At 39.9% G+C, this 24,758-nt stretch overlaps 1 protein-coding gene across 2 annotated transcripts in view; it reads left to right on the forward strand.

Moving 5' to 3' along the window:
• The window catches only part of LOC105691462 (pseudouridylate synthase RPUSD2-like), an 89,139-nt gene that overhangs the window by 51,924 nt on the left and 12,457 nt on the right, over positions 1–24,758 (forward strand). For both annotated transcript variants that reach the window (XM_012409935.2, XM_012409944.2), the window contains 2 exons: positions 12,527–12,631; positions 19,062–19,149. In XM_012409935.2, the coding sequence (XP_012265358.2) occupies positions 12,527–12,631; positions 19,062–19,149 (193 nt within the window). The remainder of the gene's footprint in view (positions 1–12,526; positions 12,632–19,061; positions 19,150–24,758) is intronic.

Below are 24,758 nucleotides of genomic sequence, written 5' to 3' on the forward strand. Positions count from 1 at the left end.
TTATGCGAAGAAAGCAACAAGCGCTTTTCTTTCCCAGCGGCGTTAAATCTGCGCTTCAGCAATATAATCCGAGGATACGGTAGTCTTTAGCTTCGTAATCGTCGGGATACTTGGCTAGAATATTTCCGTCGGACACCCCATCACTGTCCTTCTCTTGCTCCTTTTTCACCCTTTCCCTCCCACCCTTCGTCGTCGTCATCGTCTTTCTCCACATTAACTGGGACAACTAAATTCGCGAGGCTTTTGGCAGCTTCAGTTATTTCTCCCATCTCTTTTCACCCCCCAACTTACACACATGTGTGGAAGGCTCGCGTGTTTCCCCTCTTTCTATTTTATCCGATTTTGTGGAAAATATTTTTCTAAAGGCGGGCTCTCTTCGTCATCGGTCACAGAATCGAAGAGATAAAGACTACCGTTTTTGAATAATAATTATTTTTCAGTCCCGAAAAAAAAGCAAATTTTACAACAGTAATTGCAGCGTATCGTGGAAAGTGGAAAATTATAACCGGGATGTTAGACGTCGCGCAACAGCGGCGCACGTTAATGGCGTCTCCAAAGGACGGTTTTGGTTGGTTTTATGCGGTATGTTTATACGTACGTAGGTAGGTAGATACGTCTGCAGCGAACCTGTTACCAACCCCTTTCAGTTTCGTCGGTGCGTCTCTAAAGATCTACGAAGCGTTGCCGTCGTCACGCCTGCCAGAGTACAGAACTATATCAGACGAGAGGGAGAAACCGGCTAGGAAAGGGGCTCGAAAGAGAGGAAAATAGGGGCAAAAGGATGTTTAGCGCGTCTCCGTCTACGGGAAGAGCCTCCTCAAGGGTGTTACTTTTTTTTCCGTTTTTCGAACCCATTTCTCTTTGCCTTGCTTTTGTTTTTAATTTAATTTAATTTTTCTTTTTTTTTATTTTTTTTTCCCCAGTTCTTTGCCCCCCTCCCCCTCCCTCTCCCTCCTCCCCCCCCCATGTCGAACCGCCTCTTCCGCCTCTTACCGAAATGTGGAAAACGGGGAGCCGTAGACGTTAGGGTGAAGATTCTTCGTTCCGAGCGCTAAAACGCGATTCGCCAAACGGTGGGGCGTCGCGACGCGCTAATTAATGCGCCACCGCGCTCCTGGCACCGGCGGATGCCCCACGGACACCGCACCACCTTCGTCGCCGCTACCGTCACGCGGGAACCTGGCCGTGTATCCTAGGAATTGCTCGCGAGAGTGAGATTGAAGCTATGCCCTCGCCGCCCATCTTCCCTTTTCCGCCTTTACCTTTACCTCTACACACACACACACACACACACAGACACGTACGTAACCCCTTTTTCGTCCGCATCCAGGTAGCTACCTGGTGGCACGCGAGGTGCCAGCGTTACGGTGAATAATATGTACGGGGTGATCGGAAAATTTGTCATGCTATGTACGAACACCGTCGAGGGGAAATCGAGAATCTCCCTCTTTTTTGGTCGTCCGAATTGTTCGGTTTACTTTTATCTCTTCCGAAGCTTTTGTACTTTGCATCGATTTGAGGTGGTTCGAAGATCGCCTGAAAAGATTTTTTCCTCATCGGGTATTGTTTCTCTTTTTTCCAAATCTGTTCTCTCAGTTTTCAAGCTTAAATATTTTTTTTTCTTCCACTTTTCATCCAATCGAGTACACGAGACCGTCGATTGAGCCTTCTTTCGTACGAATGTGCAACCGCCCCTCGTATAGTTTGCTTATTTTTCGCAGAGCTTTTAAATCTTTTCGCAAAAAGTGAAAGGAAAGAAAAAAAAAAAACAAGAAAGGAAAATAACAAACCGGGGAAAAAGACGAATAAAACGACAAAAAAAAAACAATAACCTCGAACATCGCGTGAGAGATGGGCGTAGGTTGCTCGGTTCGTTGGTTGCAGCTAAAGTATACGTCGTGTATATGATGTGGTACGATACACGCGTATACTGTAGTATATCTGCCGTGTCGTATTATTTTATACCGATGAGGCGGTGAAAAAAAAAAAAAAAAGAGCCAAAAAAAATAAATAAATAAAACACTACAACAAGTTTCGAATCGATGTGAATTTTGTCCAGAAGAAGCTTGCGCCCTGATTGTACACCGGTGAGAGAATACGTTTGCGCGAAATCCGTCAACCCTTTTTTCAAATTTTTACCTCCGTTTTCTCTTCTAATTTACGATGGTTAACGAAAATGAAAGAAAAAAAAAAGGAAATAGAAAAACCAACGATGATTTCGAACTAGACCGAAAACGAAATTCCGAAGTATTTGAGGAAAAAGAAATTTTCGGTTTTATTTCGGTGTTCGCGAGAAAGTTTTCCACAAAATACAAGTCGCGCGTTATTATATTTACCTTCGAGATATATATATATATACACATACCGAGAAAAATGGCGGCAAACAGAAAATTTCCCATTTCATGTTGAATTTATTGAAGTTAAATATTAAAATCCCTCCCTATCCCGGAGCGAAATGCAAAAAGACGACGAGACGAAAAAGATAGAAAAAAAAAACAAAAAACCACGAATAAAAATAAGAGAGTTATTCCGTTCTCCTTTTTGATGCTTTTTTTCGCAATGAAAAACAATTGCGTTTTTTTGAGACAGGTATTACGTAACTAACGTGTATTCGGACAAAATAGAAACTCGAGATTTTATCATTTTACATGCGAAGGCAATATAACGGCGTTTGTTTCCGATTTTTTATTCACGTTCGTGCATTTCTCCGAGCCCGTAAAAGAGAAAAAGAAGGGGAACGAGAAGCGGAGGAAGAAAAAAAAACCGAGTTTAATATCCTGCCGGGTATCATTCATCGAAAACTCCCGACTACTACCTAACCTACGTACGGGTACGGGTACGGGTACGTACGTAACGGTTCGGCAGATCTTTAATTCTCGTACATCAGTTATGCCTCTGATCTTCCCGCTTCTCTGAAGCTTCTTCCTTTTTCCTCGCCTTCCACCTTTTCGCTCCCGGGTTACGGTGGGGGTACGTGGGGGGGGGGGTTAGCGTTTTATGTGTTTCCCTATATATCCCTTGAATAACGACAGCCGAGCCACGGAAACTGGCGAAAATGTTGGGGATCTGTATCCACGCGAAATACGCGTGTAGTCGGTACTCCGAGCAACACTACGACGACGTTCCGTGTATCTATATATGTATGTATGCAATATTCACATTTATATGTACCCTTACGGGTACCTATACACTTACACGACCGGTTGGGTATACCTAGGTACACACACGCCCACCTTCCCCACCCTCCGCATAGTCGGAAAACCCTGCGTGGGATCACCTAGTGTACATAAACATGTGTATATAAATATATATATATCATATATCTGCCCATATATATGCGCATGTGTTTCCACATAAAACACCAACTTCACGTGCATATAAAGTGTATGGCGTGGTTTACACAGTTGTTGGGTTCGCACATACGCTATGTGTGTACGTTATACTCATGTAAAAGTACAAGGGAATACAAATGTTGGTATTAATCTACTTACACGGGGTGCCCCGTTAGAAAACGAGTCATTAGAAAATATATCTTCGAAACATCCCTGAGAAAAGAAAAGAAGGAAAAAAAAAAAACAAAAAAGAGGTTCTTAGACTCGAAAATTTTAGGGACTCGAAATTCCGAGCAACAAATTTCACGAATTCCTTCGCAGGGTGCGGATAACTCCTTTTTATCGATGTCTGTTTTATTATGATTGTTGTTATTATTTTTCATCCCTCGCGTTTTTCACGAGTAACCGGGGTGGTGGTAACCCGACGGACAAAGCGAATTCTTCCGCACTTTTCTAACCGAACACCCTATGTTCGTGCGTGCGTGTGCGGGATGTGTGCAGTGAAAGTAAGAGAAAAAAAAAAAAAATTAAAAAAAGCAAAAATAAATAAAACAAACAAATAAAAGAACAAACGTTCGGGGAACCAATCCCGACGTCCCTCCGCGCTGGAAAATAACTTTTAATCCAGTGGCAATCTTTATATGTATCGCGGGCAGAGGAGGACGCGAGCGCGTACGCGATTTCCGTGTACACGTGTGTAACGTGGAAATATGTTGGTGGTTAGATACGTTTGTATAAAAAAACGTACATACGGACGGATACGTTTTACCCAGGTACGTAGGTACATAGATCGCAGTACCTGTGTCCCAATCCCCGTTACTGCGGGTTAAGCCGGCGGTCTCGCAAAGCCACCGGCGCGTTGCTGTCGGTCGTTTTATGCCGTCGGTGCCCCTCGCCTGTGCGAACCAGTTAATAAGTTTTCCTAAAGCTTGTAAAAAATGTTCGGCTAAAACTTTAGCTTTGATTAGTTTTTCGGATAACGAGGTTTAGCACCGCTGAAACATTTGCGGGTTAGTATTATGACTGTATGTGTATAGGTATAGGGGACATGTATTGGGGCTGGGTGTATATACCGTAAACCGAGTGAAAGAGAAAGATTGGTTGCAGGAGGGAGGGTGGAAGGGACACGGTAAGGGAATGTATAGTATGAGGGTTTCGTACGCGTTGCGTTACGTCGCCAAAACTGTGAAAGGAGTGGAAATAATTTATCGTATTAATCAGGGAGGACGATCAATGCGTTCACGACGAAGATGATTTAGGTAGATTCGCCTTGTAGATAATTGATATTTCGTCATTCGATACAACGGGTTTAACGTGAGAACGTTGAAAGACCAGATAAAGTTCAAAGACTTCGTGAAATTACCGAAAACTGTGTGGGATTTTCGATCGGTTTAAATTTTCAATGTTTTCACCATGAATTAATCGAACGAATTAGCTTACGGTATTCGCGCGCGAACTTAATGGATAAACAAATCGAAAAAAGAAAAAAAGAAAGAAAAATGAAGAAAAACGAGTGCGTTACAAAAAAAGTGAAATCCTTTATTCGCTGCAAAAGGGAAAGTAAAACAGAAAAGCGAGAAATAAATTTTGTTTTCTTCGTTTTATCCTAATCTTTTTCACGCCAGGAGAGCAAACATTTCGCAGCCCTTGGGTTGAATAAAAGTCGTAAAAGAATCTGACCGAGAAAACTGCCAGCGATTCGTCGTGGCGGTGAAATAAAATAATAAAGTAGAGAAAAAGAGAGAAAATTAAAAGGAAGAAAAAGAGACGAAAAGATAGGAGGTAAATTGAACGAGTTATTTGCCAGGTGACCAGATTATCGATCCTTGTTAATTAACCCTCGGGGTCGGACGGCCCTCGGGTCCTGTTCAGACTCGACTCGTATCCACGCCGTTTTCTTCTACAAATGATCCGCAAAGATACGCGGCCATATCTCGACCCCATCGCATCCCGTCCTCCGACCCAGAAAGAGAGAGAGCGAGAGAGAGATTTTATCGCCGCCGAACTGTACGTTAAAACGGGGTCTCTCGAAAGTGAGAAAGATGCGAAGGAGAAATTGGAAGAAAAAAAAATTCACCGTCGCGTCACTCGTTCGTCTTTAATACTTTTCGTACGGCTGATCGCAACGTGGCGTTACTACTGCGCGACTGCCGCCTATACCACGCTGCGCGCCGATCCCGTGCGTCTCCAGTAGAGACGCACGGCGATTGGTAAGCCGAGTCCGACCGCTTCACGACGTTACTACTTATTCCCATCGAATCCTCACGACATTCTTGCTAGCTTTTACCACTTTTACTCGACGCGCTCGTCGGCCCGCCCGACCCAACGCCGACCCTCGCTACTGACGGATCTTTCTTCCAACGCCGCGCGTTTCACATACTCCCTTGCACACGTTGCGGCCGTTTCGATATGTTAGAAAAATTTTAACAAAATTCAAATAATAGAAACGAGTAGATAACGCGTCGTCGTAAAACCCTCGGAATTATCACTTCCTTATCATAAGATTATTTGTAACTCGAGTCGAATTTCGTATCGATTATACTCGCGGAATGGGATCGTTATTCAAGATTGTAATTATAAATGGAAAAATTCATTACGCCGATTGAGAAAAAACTCCGTCACTTTTAATTCAATGAAATCAACCGTCGTACACGCAGTGGAGGCAAATGAGTGTTTTATTTATGCATCTATTCACACGTCGTGCACGATTTTTTTTTTCTTTCATTCTTTTTCTCTACTTCGATGCATTGTAGGTTTGAAATACGTATACGTACCTACGTGGAATTTAAATGTAGGTATTTAGAAACAATTTTTTTCCTCTCTTTCCGGCTATATGTTTCACACGTCCAAAGGGGATGTGTGTACAGTTTTTGATAAGAAGGAAAAAAAACAAACAAAAAAGTGGCTCTTCACATTCGGCTTAAGAATTTAAAATTCTGTTATCCTACGATCCCCCGCTGCCCGGACTACTGACGTGATAAATATGGTAGCAAATATAAATTTCCTCATTTATTTATTCTCTCGCCGGGAAATATAGGTGAGGGCAAAAAAAGGTGGTAGCCGTTGGTTAATGTGAAGTAGGAAATAAAACGGGCGCTTAAGCTTCCCTTTTTTCATTTTATAGTTTTTTTTTGTTTTATTCGGCTCCCACTTTTGGGTTTTTTTCCTTTCTTTTCGTTATCATTATTGTTTCTTTTTTTTTTCTCGTAGTGCCTTTTACGTGTATCTTTATATCCCGCAGTAGGCGGCCGTACGTATGTACGTACGATACACTATAACTAGTAGGTTAACGTTTTAATTTTACAACCGAATACCAATTATGCAGAAAAACGATCTACCTCTACCATAGACTTTTATAGCACCCGGCATTAATGTAGCACATTTTCTGCAGGTACAATGTAGTATGTGTGTTCTAGTTTATTTCACTATAGCAATCAACTTGGACTCTGCAATATGCACTGCTACTGCTGCTGCTGCTGCAGCAGAGGGTATAAAGAAAAAGAGAATGGAAAAATAGTGCAGCTTTTTCCCCACTTATCCTTATGTACTTCATACGCCATGGGATGAATATGTATTCGGTTTTTTCAACCATTAATTCTCGAAGGCTTCAATTTTCTTTCGGAATTACCCTTCGCCGGTGTGTGTGGTAACTGTGTAAAAATGTGAAACTAAAATAAAAAAAAAAGAAATCAAGGGCGAGGGCGAAAAAATCACCGATTGTTCACTGCTCAGAGCACCTGGAGCGATGAAGAAACTGCAGACAATCAAACCTCGAGGTTTTAGCCGCAGGACGTACGTGCGTATAAAGTAACGAAAAGCGGCGGCGACGACGATGACGGGAATATGTGTAGATATACATATACCTATATATATACATATATATGTATCGCGTAACGTGTACGGGTATGGGTACCTTATTTATATCAGTATAACGTTGACGACGATGGAAATTGTCATTCGGCTCGGCGGCAGTAAACAGCAGTCAGCGGCAACCCATTAGGTAATGAGACTTTCCTCTGTGGTTGCCTTAACAAACTCACGATTTGGGGTAAATTTCTTTTCCCGCGGATATCATCGCGCCGCTATATGTATAGAAAGAAAAGAAAATACCGCGCGTAGCCGCGCAGAGGAATATGTATTCCGACATATTTACGAGTCAATGCCGTGAGCGGAGACGCGGAAACGACGCCGGATTCTTTATTTTTTTTTTATTTTATTTTGTTTCGTACTTTTTTTTCATCTCTCCCTCTCTCTCTCCTTCTCCCCACCGTTCACTCGCTTTTGTTTCTTCTTATCCGGCTTTTATTCAATTATTCTAGCCTGATGTAATTACCGCGGTGGCGTTTAATTAATGAAAATCGATTAGCATCTCGCGTTTATATAGATATAGAGAGAAAAAAAAAAGAAAAATATGCATAAATACATCGACGAGCTCCGGTCTCCCACGACGCCAGAAACGACAGAGTTCGAGCTTCTATCTGTGCGAAGAGACAAAAGAAACCTTTGGATAATAATTTTGAAAAAATCGAAAATAGGGCCGACGGAGAAGAGAAAAAAAAAGGAAAAGAGACGAGTTTTTGGGGGCTCGAGCTTAATTCAGCGATTCGGGGGCCGAGGAGTGAGTAGGATACGTAAACGTTTGTATGCAAGCCTTGGGGAAACCCACCTCTTCATCTAGCCGTCAAAGTTAATATCCAGGGCAATGGGGAGGAGGAGGCGGATCCAGAGTTTGTTAAACGGGGAACGGTTAGGCACGAGGCTGGCTTCGGGCGGCTACCGACGCAACGGGGAGGACTGCGCGAACAAATTACTCGTAAAAGTGAAACGGGCCGCCATTATCCGACGTTCTAGAACTTTCCTACGATAGTTTTGCCGCCCGTACCACTGCCAGCTGCAACCGTGCTTCTATGGGTTGGTGGGTATCGTGTATATATATATATATATATATGTATAATAGGTTTACCCACTATGTACCTAGGTACAGGTATTATATACACCGATCGTAGTTTTAACGATCAAGTTTATAGAAGAATTAAGAAATTTCTAGATACCTATAACCCGTTACGCCGATATTATACCGAGCTTATATACTGCACCTTTACAACTATTTCATTGCATCTGCTCCCAAGAGCACAAGAAATTACGGAAGCGCCCAATGGTATCTTGAAACAATCGAGCGAATTATACCTACATTGAAATTGGCAACGATCGAGGTTCGCCTGAAAATTGTAACGCGCCAGAAATTTTTAGTCGGACGTTATCGTTCACCGAATTCGAGAACGTTTTTTTTTTCTTTTCACGGGGTCGCCGAATATCATTTTTCGAATCGGTTCGAACCAGAAAATTCGTAATTGTTACGTAACGTTATTAATTTACATTCTAATTTTGTTGCTGAATTTTATATCAAGGGTCACGCGATTGCGTTTCTGTCTGCGTTTTTTCACCACGGGAGATACGAAGTGTGTAAGTTTTTGGAAATTAGGATTAATGGAAACGAATGTGTGTTTATACATAGCGAACGATATAGATATTTTCGTGCAGCAATATGCCGTTGGTAAATTTTTAGGTGTTTAGTTTAGTTTACCTATATATATGTATATACACACACACACACGTATCAAATTACTCTTCGTAATTACGATTGTTTGGATACACGGATGTGTGTGTTTACGTGTGTATGGAAATGTTGAAATTGATGCATTAGAGAGTACAAAGTTGACTCATTGCCGTAGTAATTTACCGTAGAACTGTATAATAAGTCAACAACTTTTCAGGGTCTCATATTTCATTCCGTACCAGTTTTACATTATCTATACAGTCCTTCCTATCTACCTACTGAATGTAGGTATCTCCACTTCCCTCATTTCAGTTTCGAACCGTGTTACAATAAAATAATGTCGGTAAAACTCATTCAAACACGCTGCGGTGAAACTGTAATTGAAACATATCGCAAACTGTTTTCAATTATAAGCGATATATATATATATACATATCTCGTTATCGAACTACATAATTATCACGTGCGCATTCGAACCGAACAAATGAAAGAATTATACGAAAGTCAGGTTTTGTTTCTCTCATATTTTCGCATCAAATTGTACCGAAAATAGTTGCATGAAAAAAAGGAAAAAGTTCACCATTTTTTGTTCACTTTGATATACATTATATAACTCTTTCGGGTCGTATTTTTTTCTTTTTTTTATCCCTATTTTTGATATTGATATTTAAAATTGAAAGTAAATAACAAAAAGCGGGTATGAAATTCACCGCCAAATTTGCGTGGATTTGTTTCTCTTTTTTTTCTCTCTTCTGAATACGTTTTTGATTTTTCACCCACCATATACGTATACCAGCTCGATCGATCGTGGTCGGGCCTTCGGAATTCAGATAAGGGTTAACTTCGTTGGAGGGTTGAAGAAATGTCGAAAACGCGCGCGATCCCCGTGTACGGGGTGAATGTCCCTGTCTGCTTCTCCAGTTTTTTTCGTTCGCCGTTCCCCCGCAACTTTTTTACATCTTTACCCAACGCACCGATTTGCATCACGCGAAAGAAATACTTTACCCCGTATAGTTCGTTGAAAATCGTGAAGTATTTTTTTTTTTTCTTCATATTCATACGATAGATTATATTTCAATTCGACGTACGAGAACGGATGTTATCCACCTACCGCACTCGCGTATTTTGCAAATACCAGTCTTGGAAGGGTGCCAAAAATGAGGACGACCTCGCACCTCTGCGATCGGTATACAGTAAGACATCGACATTCTAGACTCTCTGACCTTCAAATTAGTTAACTGATATGAATAATTTCATTCCGAAGTTCGATGCTTTAACGAGTTGAAGATTAAGACTGAAGTAATTTTGTATAAATTGAATTAAAGATCAGAGGGAGTGTAAAAAAAAAAAAATATTCCTCGCAACTCGAGAACTTGACGTTAAATAAAATTTTCTTCCATAGTCGCTCGAGTGAGAATCCCCCTTTTTTTTTGTTACTCGTAATAATAAATTAATTTAGAAAACCGGTGCGGCGTTCTAATTATTATTTTTCTTCTTCTCCTCTAACAAAATACCAAAATTAGCTGATACAACGGAGGCATAATTCCAGCAACAAAATTCTCCATTCAAACTGAAACATGGAACTTTTCACCCCCTTTTTGTGTTTTTTCTTTCTTTTTTTTGTTCAATATTTTAAACTGACAAAATTTTTTTTTCTCACGTCTGTTCACGACCTTTACATATTTAAATATACACAAACAGCTGGGGGTGGCCCCTGACAAAAAAAAAAGAATAAAGAAGGAGAAAAAGACGAAAAATGAAAAGCGAGAGAAAAAAATAAAAAATTGAAAGAAAATAAAGAAAAAAAAGGTAGATACGTTTTCACCAGATGTTTGCTCAGATTTGAGACGAAAAATTTTCTTTATTTGGTCTTACTTTTTCCCAAACGGTAGCTTATACAGCCCGCGCTTGCACAAGTGGTGGGTGCATAAATTTTCCAAGCGATCTCTAAATCCCACAAGGTTTACTATCTATCTACCTGTATGTACATATATATCTGTATGTGTATATTTACTTTACTTTATTATACAAACCGTGTGTACATAGGTGGGTATATACTAAATCGTATAATATAATAATGCGCTGCAATTGCGCAAAACTTTCGACTACCTAGGTGAGTTCGACTTCGTATACCGGATTTTCGCACAGTTATAAATATTATACATACGCGTAAGTATATAAATTGTATATACGTGTGTAAAATATAATACGGGTAGATGTAGAAAATGGGCCAGTGGCGTTATGAGTTGGCTAATTTGTGTAATCTGCAAATTAGCAGATGCATAAATTTCATTTCCGTCTAACGGGTTATATAGGTATGGCATTAAATTTAATAATAGTTAATGATTTAATAACAATTTAGTATAAACAGCACGCAACGTGTTATTCAAATCGCATACGATAACCCAACCTAACGTACAGTTGTCGCCGTGTAGCACGTCCCCGTACGTTTTATTTCCTCTCCTCTCTTTTTCTTTTTTTTATGTTTTTTTTATTTTTTTTTTGCCGTCGTGAATTTTTGATTTCTCGCGTTATCGCGTATTGTTTTTCACACCCTTTGGCACGCGGGCACTTCGACGCAGCCTTTATTCTTTATTTATCTATTTTTTATTATACTTTTTCTTCTCTTCCGTTTTCATCGTCTCAGTTTTACGGTTTATTAGATTGAAATACCGAATTTCCTTTTACTACATCTAGTTTAATTTTACAACGTTATATCTTTACCGGGCTCGCGTGTCTCTGTCTCATCGCTGGGGGTCTGACGAGAGATTGGGTAGGATTCGCCCCCGAGGTGCTATCGCTCTAATTTTATCTTATCTTTACACTCGACTCACCTATTCAAATTTCTAATCTCGCCCCCCCCCCCCCCCCCCCCCTGTACGTAATATGGAAGAAATAGGCACATATAATACCCGAAGACCTTGCACAGGTGTACGTGAAAATTTGATCAATTACCCAAATTTTGAGCCCTCCAAAATCCATCAAATCCCCGACATCCGGAGCCTCCGTTTCACGACGTCGTCACTCGGCTGGTCGAGGTTTTCATTTTCTTACTTCCCCTTCTTTCGTTCATTTTCGAAACGAAATCAAACCGATATCGGCGCGACGTTTGCGTCCCGAGTCAGCGGACGAATGTGTGGAGGGCGCAGCTAATAATATATCCTATGACTATGTCGGGCTTGAGCACTGCATTGCAGGTATAAGGACGTTGTCAGGGCAACCCTTGCCACCTGCAGGGGTAGCTAAACTTGAAGGCTAGATTTAAACCCCGCTGTGGGGTGACCAAGACTTGATTACAGAGTCATTCTTGCGCTATGCAGTGTTGATGCATCGCTGACGATAAACATTCAACATATCGCAATCCTCGGTCTATTTTGTTGCGTCGTACTTATACCTGACCCAGGAATAATATCCGTACGTAGTGTAACTACTACTCGTAACGAGGTTGAAGTTGGACGATGATAATTAAAATTGAAATTAGCATTCGTTTGATTATTTTCAAATACTGGGGTACGTACCGCAGTTAACGCCGTAGAACATAGAAGTTGATTGTAATTTTTCTTAATTTTATCGTTATTGATTATGATCGATTGTTACTGATTTTAGTTTTTCATTTGTCGCGTTCGTTTGACTTCAGGTTGACTTGAAGCCCATTCGAGAACCTGTGATAACGACAGTCGCTCCCAAACTCACGGAAAAACGAAAAGCGGAGGATGCCGACGCCAATAAGGATCTGAAGAAGGTAAATAACTTCGATATGTATTTTATTTTTAATCGCAACCACGCGATGTCTCGATCATTTTTTTCCCCTCATATCTTTCTGAACTTTCGATATCTCGGATACACGAAAGTTGGTGTCCCGCAACAATTTTCGACATTCTTGAATCTTAATTAGCGATTGAATTTTGAAAATTTTCACCACAACTGCTTGATATATATATTGACCGATCGAATTGGGAGAAAAGCAATGAATCGAAGGAAAAATAATCGAAACGACACAATTTTCCTCTCCAAATATTATTCAAGCCTAAAAGAGATGTTTGATCGCTGCCGCGCGTATAAGTCGCGAAAAATGAAAGTGAGAGGAGAAAAAAAAAAGAAGAGAAATACATAAAACGAAAGGTGCGGGCGTGTATTCTTCTTCGTGCATACATATGGGTATTATACGTGTACAAGGTGCGCGCATTTTCATGGTGGCAAATTCTTTGCGGGTCGATAAGACGCTCGAACGATCGCCCATTCCTGATTTACGCGGATTTCAAGGAAAGAGCGACGCGTGTCGCAGCCGTGCGTCAGGTAGTTTTTCCCCGCAGATACACGGGGTGGTTGCAAAGTAACCACCAAAGTTCGATATCCAATATTTCAATAAAATATTCCACCGATACGACGAAATTGACAGCTGTGGTTTTCCACGAAGGTTCGTTAATCGCGGCATGGAGTTTCCGAAAAAATTTCGACAATTTTCTTCGTCCATTTGATTGAAGAAAAAAAAATATATATATATGTGAACGATGGATAATACCTTGAAAATCGATGTGGCAAATTTTATTGAAAAGAGTATAAGTATATCCGAAGTTATTCGAATTATAAGAGAAGTTATTCTAAAACCACCCTGTAAATTCGAGTCACGCCAGTATCGCGAAAAATTTTATCTCCTCTTACTACTACCTACTTCTTCTGTGATATTTTCCTGCCGATCCCTGCACGCATCCTTACACGAATGGTATGTAGAAATGAAAAATAAAGTATAAAATATACGAATAAAATACCCTGCGAACGAAAGAGAGAAAAAAAAAAAATGAAAGAAAAAATATAGGCACTGGTTCTAAACTGAAACAAGCGTTTCCGTTTCTGAGGTAGACGTCAAACTTGGGATCGTAAAAAAATATACACACATGTATGCATGTGTGAGTAAAATAAAAAGCCAACTTCGTGCTTGCATAATTGTCGATCAGATAATGTTTGACACTCGCTCGTCACGGTTGACGGATAAAAAATAAAGGAAAAAAAAAAAAAAAACAGAAAAAAAATGACTCCGCAGCATCCGTCTAAACGGCATCTCTTACCTCTTCTTCCTCGTCGTCATCGGGTCTGTAAAAATGTACCCTGAGCTTGTACATATTTTTGTTCGGTTTATTTCTGTCTCGTCAATATTTGACGGGCGTATCTAATGTCGCCCCGCCGCTGTCGTTCGCTTCGTCAAGCTGACGCCTTTCCAAACCTCCGCAACCGCGAGGACGACCTTAACCAAATAGCTAAAAGTTTGCCGCAGGTTCCGCGGTTGTACAGATCGGAAGGAATTTGGCAAACTATATAAGAATAAACGGATAGAAGAATAAAAAAAAAAAATCAAAGGAACGATCAAATCGAAATATGACAAGATCGGCGCGCGTTGAAGTAAATTTTTATTGCTTTCATTTTTTCCTCTTGTAAAAAATTTAATCGCAGTTTAATTTTTCACGGAATTTCTTTTCCAATCCCCGAGTCATTTTAGCGTATAATTGCCAAATGAACGTACACGGTAGCCTGTAACACGTTGAATTTATATCGCTAATTCAAGCGTTACCGGAAATTCTCCGAATTTTCTTAACACTTAGCTGGACAAGTGCCTCTAATTATCAGTATCTTCTCCAGATCGATCGAGGAGTTTCGAAGCCTCCCGTTGGTACGGCTTTCGTCTTCTTCTTCCTCCGCTTCGTCTTCTCCGTATTTTGCTTCTTGTGTATGCCCTATAGCAACAGGCGTTCGAATCTTCTCCAACGGTCGGTCTGTCTGGCTAACGACCTGACTTTGAGCCGGAGGGCGTCTGCAGCCTCCGAAACGGTGCCGCGCCTTCCTTTAACGCTCACAGCCAACTCAATTTTAGCCTTTCAACCCGAGGCTTCAGACCTTTTCATTTTTCTTTCGTTTTTATACACGTTTCACTTTTTCCCTCCTTTCTTTCTATGCTCCATATTTTTTTTTTTTTTTCTCTTCTTCTTTCTTTTTTAACCGCCATCGTCTTCATCGTCCCACCCGAACCGATCGCGTTATCTTCGTTGCCTCGTTCGAATTCGTTTATTCAATTATACCCATTGCGCGGAGGGCGCGAAAAAAAAAGACCCAACCCACGAAAAAAACACCCTTCTGGAAAATAGTTATGCGTAATTCAGTTTTAGAAATCAAAGATGAGCAAAAACTTGAGCGAAATTGGCTTCGAGTTCGTTGAGATACGTACGTGTATCGCTGAGTATCTACTAGAAGGGCGTATCCCTCAAAAATTTTTTAAATTTCCAGAGGACATTCTCCTGATCACGGCGGGAAAAAGCGAAAAAAATGTGGGTCACGCCCTCCTCGATCTCAGCTCTTGATATTATATAAATTTTATTTATAAATTTCTTTCGTCAATTATTTTTGATTATTCCACGTCCGAATATTTCTTATCGCGATTGTTTTTCCTGATTAATATTTCCATTACATTACTCATGTATTTTTTCACACTTCGCCGCACGTTAACATTATACTCCTACCGTTTCACTTTAACTTTTTTTTTTTTGTTTTTGGCGTCAATTCTCCAGTTCATTCAGTCGTAATTTTTCGCTCCTTGGTTTTCAACATCCTTGAGCTACGTATACTTTTTACATGGGGGATGAGGGGGGGGGTAAAAAATGGAAAATAAACAAAAAAATCATCACAAAAATTACGATTACGTGACTTTTGTCGACGTCGGTATGAGGGAGTGAGCGAAAGAGAGGTGATCACCCGTCAAATGAAATGGGAGAAGAATAAAATAAAGAGAAAAAAGAATGGTAATAATAAATAATCAGAAAAGAAAGAGTGAAAAAAGTTGGAAAACCCACGGTGATGCCCCAGGAGCACAATTCGTCCTCGCGACAAGAATAAAATATAGAGAAGGGAAAAAAAAAAAAGAGAGGAACGAAAAAGGGGAGAAATGTCGGTGCGCGGAGTTCCGGAGAAAGTAAGAGTGTATGAATACGAATCACATCGGATATAAAAGTTCGAAATGGGTTCAAGTCCGTCCCCTCCAATCACGTGAACATATGATATACTGTGTGGGGAATTCCAGGTCAAATCAAGCTTCCGTGAAACTGATCCTTATACTAAGAAAAATTCGTTTCAACGATACCTGTGATAATACGTGATATATGTTATCGTTAGAAAATTGCGAAATTCTCCTCGATTCAAATTTCAATTGAAGTACCTATATATGCCAGAAAAAGTGTATCGCTTATTGCGTATCTGGGATATATTTATGAAAAATCAATTCTCGATTCAGATTTATCGTCAGAAAAAATGATGTCATACCTAACGTCGCGTTGGGCAATGATCGTAGTTACTCGAGTTTCTTTCCCCAGAACGTTTGCAGATAGGTATCGACGGAGCTATAGATACCAATTTTAGGAGCGAATATTCCCGATCCATCCCTTTTTCTCTCCCTCCTCCTGCGTTTCGACCCTCGAATTTCCTATGGGGTTGAAATATCTGCAAACCTATCAGGGATGAATATATAGATAGCAAAGGATTGAAGGAAGGACCTTTATTATACGATATCCTCAGCTAGATTTTATATACAGAGTAGCTTGAGAAAATCGATATAGGTACTCCAACCGGAAGTTGTAAACACCGCAGTTTCGACATTCCATGATTTTCCGACATCGCGAGCATTTATTTTCCACGTAAGTTTCGTATTTCAAAAAAATAAAATAAACAAACGGACTCAAAATTATTAGCCGCCCTTATAAGCCAGAAGAAGTGGATTTCCATGGATAGATTCTCCTCTTTTCTATGATAATCGTTATTTGTATTCCATTTCATCATCTCGTTCGTGATGACGAAGGAGGCAGACGATGTCGTGTCGAAGGGAAAGGGCTTCGATCGAGAGGGATTTTTTTTTTTTCATACAATTGCTCCCGCAACGGCGTTGTTTCGTTCAAATTTTTGCAGATGTGATAAAAGATGGTTTGCGGTGAGTAAAGTTTTAACCGTATATACCTATCTGTACATCGGATCACAAGGACAGGTGACTGAGAAATGTAGGTGTACCAAAATCTCTAGGAGCTTTTCCTTTACGTCAGCAGCCACTGACGTATAAATGTTTGCTTCCGGGATTAGCGCCAAGTACTACTACCGTCAGCTTAGGAGGCGGCCATTGTCAAACAAACTCCAGTTTGTCGAGATGATGTTGATGGCGGTGCTGTTCCTGCGCTGCAGGCTACGCTCTCGTCGTACGTTAATGCACAACTCGACGATTCAATATCCATGATTTTTCATAGCCAATCTCTATGTCCAGATATGGAACGTGAAAAGGGGCGCGAAAGGGACACCCTTCAGGATGGAGCAATTCGGACACCCTTTGGGTTATTTGAAGTACGGGAGAAGAGAGTGAAATAGATTCCAATCAAAAATATTGGATCACGAGCTAATTCTATTACAATTCTGGATTTACAATTTACAATTTCTTACAATTGTATTCTTCTTACAATTAAGGATTATTACCATTCCCATTGCGTTGATACTTTGGCTTCATTTACTGTCAATTTTTTCCGACAAGTTTTCGTTCACGTGTTTTATCAAAAATTTTGCCGAATCTTCTGATGAAATACATCTGTCCATCGAAGTGATCGAGTGGTCGCCAATTTTTCGCATTCTAGAGCGAAAAATTCGTGTTCCTGAAATAAAAATACGTTTGAAAAGCTCCCTGCGATCGATTTTTTAAATATTTTACTTTTCAATCAAAAATCCAGAAAACTTCAACATTTTTGTTGTGAGGATTTGTGAGGTATATTCAAATACTTTGATCGGTATATGATCGATTTATCGCTCTGGAAAGCGGAAAAATCGAGATGTCTTGATCAATTTCAGTACTTGGCTCATTTCAGTCGATGGATTCGCGTCTCTCAGGTCGCAAAATACTTTGAAAACCAGTCGCTCGAAAGTTTCGAAAAGTATCACATACGAGGTGATTCGGAAGGTTCGTATTCCGCTTTTGAAAATACTTCGTCCCGAATTATCCGTCAGAAAATCTCTCCTCGAACGCCATAACGCGATCTCCTTTTTTTTTTCTTTTTTGATACACAACGAGAATAATTGTCTGCAAGGGATAACCCGACGCCATATTATATGATATCATTACATACAGCTTACCTTATATGTATATAAGGACAACCCATATAAATACCTACCGGCCTCGGCAAAATGGCGACCCATGAGATTAAATGCGAAGAGTATAGGTAACTGCCGGCTATAACTGTAATTGAAAGACCTTTCTTTTTTTTTTTTTTTTTTTCTTTTTTACGGGACATTATATCCGGTGCTTTCCGACGAGATATTATATTTCATTTCTGTGTGACCAGTCCAACTTCTGACGACGCTGTTGCTGCCTGGGGTGTAAATTTGAGATTCAAAGAGCCGAGAAAATTCGAGACGGTGTATAAAAAAAATTTTAATCACACCGAAATTATCGATCGATCCTAATTGAGGCTGTGTAACTAAGTTACGACTTTCGTAAGCTTGGATCGTATTATATCGACGGCCAAGAACCACGAGGGCGTCACCCATCGTAAAGCTAGAAGTTATATGGGCTGCTGCGCTCGAAATTGCAAAAGGTTCGGTTCGGTTATTGTAACGGCGAAAAAAATAATAACTTGAAAAACGAAGACGGAAGAATATTTTACCGCGAATTCGAATCAATCGACGGTATTAAAAATGAATAAAATTGAAAAATAAAGAAAAAAGTTTCTCGCGAGATAAATCGCTATGATCATAAATGACGTCCGTATCAACGCGTGTTCATAAAATCTGAACAATAAAGTTAATACATGGGTAATGAAGTCGCCCATACTAACCCAATTAAATATCCATACGGCGTATTGCAGTTTCCATTAAATCTAATTGCGATTACTCGTCATAACGTACGTACGTACATACATATATGCATATATACGTTTTTCATATACCATATTATGTTGTAACGCACATTGTAGACACAGGCGATAAAACTATAATTTCATAACGTTGCGAAAATTGCAATACGGACGGATTGGTTCGCAAATATTACCCGCAATACACGCGCTAGGGTACAATGAAAAAAACAATGAAATGGGAACGTATCGCTGATTCTTCTACTTCTACGTGTATTAATTTTTCGTTGCTTTGTTCTCGTCTGATTCCAGGCAAAATTAGAAACTAAAGCGCTCAAAGCCAAGAGGCCCGGATTCACCGACGAGCGGTACAATGAGACGAGCTACTACGTAGAGAATGGTGAGTTCGAACTTTCTTGCTGTAAATCGATTCTAGATTTCAGAATTCTCACCACGACGAGCCTCTCAAAAACTCCGGCGCGTTCCGGATACGCCGGAAAAGTCCAGCGCGAAACGTTCAATGAAATTTTTGTCTCGAATGTTTCCACCGAGAAAATTACCTTCTCGAATAATTTTCAGCAGAAATCTGCCGCTCGCCTCGAAATTATCTCAGCGACGTGCGGATCGTTTCGCATATCGGCTCGTGCGACGGCAATGCCGCAGCAAAGGGACGATTTTCCACTCGAGTCGAGCGGAGACAATTATTATTTTACATGCTTGTTGTTTCTAGCGAATAGGATGCGAAATGGTGGAATATTCGCAGATCGGTACGGAACAACGAGAGCGCCCACGAGGGTTGTAGGTAAGAGGGAGTGGAATAACTCTCGTTTGCGCGAACTTTGAAGATTCAGAACGACCGGCACAGCGGCCGCGCGCGCGGCTGACATGCCGCGTGATTTTCTGAAGGGAAACAATATTTGTGCGACGTTCGAATATCGACAACCGATATCTGTCCCATATTCAAATAATGGAGACGGGAATCTCCGGCATACGCGGGGGCAGGCTCTCCTTCCTTCAAACAAAGACCTATTAATACTGCTTCCAGGCAACCTCGTCTATACCCAACTCCTCCTCTAGCTGTTGCTGCTTCTGCACTCGTATCTATATACGTGTATACGTACGCCTGTTTCTATACGGGAAAAGGCCGTGTATTTATCCCTCCAATACCACAGGCTCCGCACAATACATTCCTGCGAATGTAATCGGGGTAAGAACCCCCGAAATATAAAAAAATCCGGCTCGAACGGGTCGGGTACTTGAACTTTTTTCATCTTTTCATGAAACGAGTGTGAAAATATTCATTTAACGTAACAGATGTACTACTGATTTCAATATTAAAATTCACGGTTTGAGGCGCCCCGCGTATACCACCCGAGGGTCGTACAAAAATGAAACACCGTGCAGTGTAGAAAAATCTATGGGATTAGGTGGGTATAAGATACGTAGCGGTATTTCGTAAATATACACATATGAGAACGCCGATATTGTATGTGGCGGAGCGGAGCGGGGTGATCGCGACGATGATGGGGGTGTGAGAATACGTGATTCAAATCTTGATTCGATCCACATCTCTCTATACCCTATCAACAATCTAAAGTTATTGAGCTGCAAGAAAATATCCCGGGGAATGAACTCGCCGACTCAGCTTTATGTACACCGATCCGAAAAGAACAAAAAAAAAAAAAGAAGAAGAGAAATATAAATATATATTACACGACTACGCATGGCTGTGTTAAGATTTTGTTCAGTAAGAAACTCTCGGACGTGAAAGAATATTTTATCGATTATTCGCAATTTTATCATGAGCTTTGTTTTTTTTTTTTTCTGTTGATCTTTCACGTCTTGTAAATTTGAATCTCGTTTTTATTTCCGACAGTTTCGTTTGAGGGGGAAAAGGTTTCTTCATCGGTAAAATTGACTCCGATTTTGACATCTTTAACCTTCGGTAATTGAGAGCCTTGTTTTAAATTCGGGAGCCGAATGGTCGATTTATTTTTCCAAGGTACCGACAGTGAACATGAAAAAAAAATGTCGAGAGCTACTTTTTAAAGAATCGCTACGGCAGGATTATTTACCGCGTCAAACAAGACGGACAGCTAGTTGGAATTTGAAGAAAAAAAAAAAAAAAAAAAAAAGAAGGGAAAAGAGAGAAGATAGAATATTCCAGAGCTGACTCGTGAATTTTTAAACAGAGCCATCGCTCCGCTACAAATAAACCGATAACTCAGCTTCGGAATTTCTCGGTAAAAAGATTCCTGATAAAATATTCTTTCGCGAGCCGTAGCTCATTTTTTGTACAATATTTGATCTTTTTGATATCGTTACGTAGAATGCGAGAAAGATTAAAGAACCTCACGTTCGACGTGACGTTAATTTTTAGAACACGTTAACGACACCTGTAATGATAACAACGGTTTCGATCGCTACAGGGTTGTTCGAAACTTCGTCGAAGAATTCATCATCTTTGCAAAGGCTCTTTGGAAGCGTTGACAAATGTACGAGTGTCGGCGAGGTATAGGGAAATCTACCGGGCGTATATACGGATAAACTAAATTGTTCAGAATTGATTTACATACATTTGAATATTGCGGTGTTACCGTTAATTGACGTCAACCCTACCGGACGGTACGCGACGACTACGACGACGACGACGACGCCATCAGTCATGCGATGCTATTCCAGAGCCTTCTACCCAACCCACATTATTATTCGACGAATGTTGCAGAAAGGAATCGTTGGGATCGGTTTAACGAACAGGTATTATACCAACCCGGTGAATCGATACGCGAGTTTACAGCCACATCGTAAAACCTTCGTATGGGTTATTCGGTGCCAAAATATACTCTCCACTATTTTATGATTTTTTCTTATTCATTCATTCATTTATTCATTTTCGGAATTTTTTTTCTAACAACTGTAACGGCCCGTTCGACCGAAATATAAATTTCAATTATCTCGGAAGCTCCATTGTTATCAGTTTCGATGAAGTTTTCAGATTTCACGCGATAAAACAATAATGATACCTAACAATCATGAAAATAAGTGTCATTCTGAAGGGGATGGTGAAACGTTGTGAAAAATATTTCTTTTTCTTTTTTTCTTCTCTTGCTTCTGCCATCGGTTTGTTTCAATTGAGATTCCCATTTTATTCGTGATTTTACAAGAAATCGTGAAAAATTGGAATGAAAGACAACGAAGTAATTTTTTTTTTTTTTTTGTTAATCTTTACGAAATAAACGATTTTTTTTTTTTCACTTAGCAAGTTAGAAATTCCTCATTTATATTCCTGAATTCGTTCATTCAATTTTCAACCGATCATTCGAAAATATTGCCATACGTATGTACAGTTTTTAATACATTTTTCGTTTTCTATCGTTTGTAAATTAATTCTTTTTTTTTTCTTTGGTTTTTGTTCAGTAGCGAAACGGGAGTCAATGACAGATAAATTCACAACTCTGATTCTTGATGAAATACCCCGTTGATCGATACTCGGAGTTATCAAGTTATCGCAGCAATGACCTATGGTGGTTTTGCCGCTAAATTTATACGCGGAGACCCATTCGCTCTTACGATGCTCTCGATGTTTGACGCGGACATGTTGAGCTCTTGTATCTCTAGGGTCTTACGATGTAGCTACAGGTATGTCGCTTGTAACATGGAAACCCATATAAACCTTTGAAGCTCTACGAACGAAATACAATGGAATAGAATGGAATAGAATAGAACAGAATAGAACAGAATAGAATAGAATAGAATATGGAACGATGGAACGGAATGGCGTGGAATGGAATGGGCGTGATACTAAATACTAATCCGAAACTTGCGGAGAACAAGAGACAGTTGACGACTCTGAGCCAGCCTAAATAGCAGTTCACATACTAGACGAACTTACCGAACCCTCGGAGATCCAAAATCCACCGGGAAAGGAAGCTTTTCAACGAATAGTCAAGTGGGAGCCCCTCCGCGTTGTAGGCCTCCCTCGCGTACGCTTTTCTCCTCTCTCTCTCTCTCTCTTACTACACACTTTTCCCTTTATCATTTCCTCTTTCTCCGAGCTCTTATACTCCGCACCGTTTATCCCTACGGTTTCCGTTTCTCGGTCGCGGCATGTGTACAGGCATCGTCGTATACCTATATACCGGTTCCATTTTACCTCATCCTCGACCGACTCGCTACTCCGCTTGCGGATTTCTCACCACTTCTCTCTCTCCCTCTCCCTACTTTTCGCGTACGCGTATATAGGGTATATAATAGGGATCTTTTCCTGAGGGGCTTAAAGTCCTCGTTCTCACCCTCCCGTTTCTCGATCTCCTTCTGCTTTATTGTATGCAGAGATCGGGGTTTGTTTTTTTTTTTTTTTTAAATAATTAAATAATTTATTGTTTGTTATTACATTCTTTCCTCATTCGTTTTTTTGTTCATGTGGTCGACGTTGTTTCTTTTGTAAATTCTAAAGTTCCGGGTCCATTCGTCGTAATTATTTTTATAACGTATCGATTATCGCGTTTAGAACGTAATTTTTTATACAAGGTACCTTTTCATAGAAATTAAGAATAAAGTAATTAATACCGAAACAGCGCGATTTTGAAGACTTTCGCAACGCACGTTGAAAAAAGATAATTTTTATAAAATATTTTGGGATACCTTTCCTAATGGAGTTTTAAGGCAATTCCCGCAGGGATATGTTGGAAAAAGACCAGATGTGTAGGTACGGAAATATTATATTATCATCACGCCTATTTGGACCGACTCGTATTCGCTTAGTTTTCTCTCCCCGTTTCTACCCATCTAATTCTCCCTGTGTAACCACATACCGTAGTCCTTCTTCCTCCTCTTTTACTTCCTTTTTCTTCAAATTTATATGTACCTCAATATTTTTACACGCACGATTTTTTCTTTGCTTCTATCTTTCATTCGTTCTATTTTTATCTTCTAGTTAGAAATGGTCATTTTTCCCGCAGTACATGATATTAAATCAATTTCCGAAAAGATAACTTCCTACCAAATTCAAAAAAACGATTAACAAATTATTCAAAATATTTCCGAAGCTCGATTTTTGTTTTTTTTCTACTTCTTCTTGACATAATATTTTATAAATGTACAATAATTAATTGTTAATTTGAAAAAGCGAATTATAATTATGATTTTGAATACACCGTATCCGAACGAAGCATTCACGTATATGTATATGGATTGTTTGAATGAATTCAGAATTTCGTAAATAAATATACCTATGCACAAATATTTTATTATTTATCATTCGTTTGTCGTCGTTCGAACTGAAATTATAATAACGAATGTTTGTCGAAAAATTTTAAACTTGGGAAAATATAGTTTCACTTCGTTCAATGTACGTATATACGTAGGTATGTGCACATTCATATCTATATGCGTGTAAAATTTCGTTTCCAATTGCAGCGATAGAGAACAAAACTCTAATGAGTGTATAAACGTAACAAAACAACGGTGATTTGGAATATGGGGGGGGGGGGGGGATTGCGGAATTCAGTTTGCGGAAAGGGGAACGGTTTATGTGTAACGTACGTATTAAATACGTAAAAACGTGAATTGTTGTACCGTGGAGGTGCAGGATGAGGATTCAGAGAAACGGCAATCGCACGCGCTAATTGATACGCTGATAAAGCAAACAACACGCAGCTAAAAGTCAATCCTCAAATTCTATAGGGCCTGCAACGGTGAACTACGCTCGCCATCCACATTAGTACAATTGACAAAATAATTTGATTATATTGTCGTTATTCTATAAATATATAAAAGAAGTCTTTTTTTTTCGTTTATCTTTAATCGATTTTTGTCTCATTGTCAGTTATTTATTCGCATTTATTTTTCAAGTCTCCCCCCTCCCCCAAAATCTGGGGAACCACTCGCCTAGGTTTTTATTTATTTCCTATAACGATTTTTGCATTGTTTGCTAGAAAGTTTTTCAACAATTTCGAAAAATATATACGATCACGAAAATATTGAATGTACAATTTTTGCGAATAACGA

The sequence above is a fragment of the Athalia rosae genome, chromosome 3, assembly GCF_917208135.1.
Source record: "Athalia rosae chromosome 3, iyAthRosa1.1, whole genome shotgun sequence".
NCBI classification, from domain to species: domain Eukaryota; kingdom Metazoa; phylum Arthropoda; class Insecta; order Hymenoptera; family Athaliidae; genus Athalia; species Athalia rosae.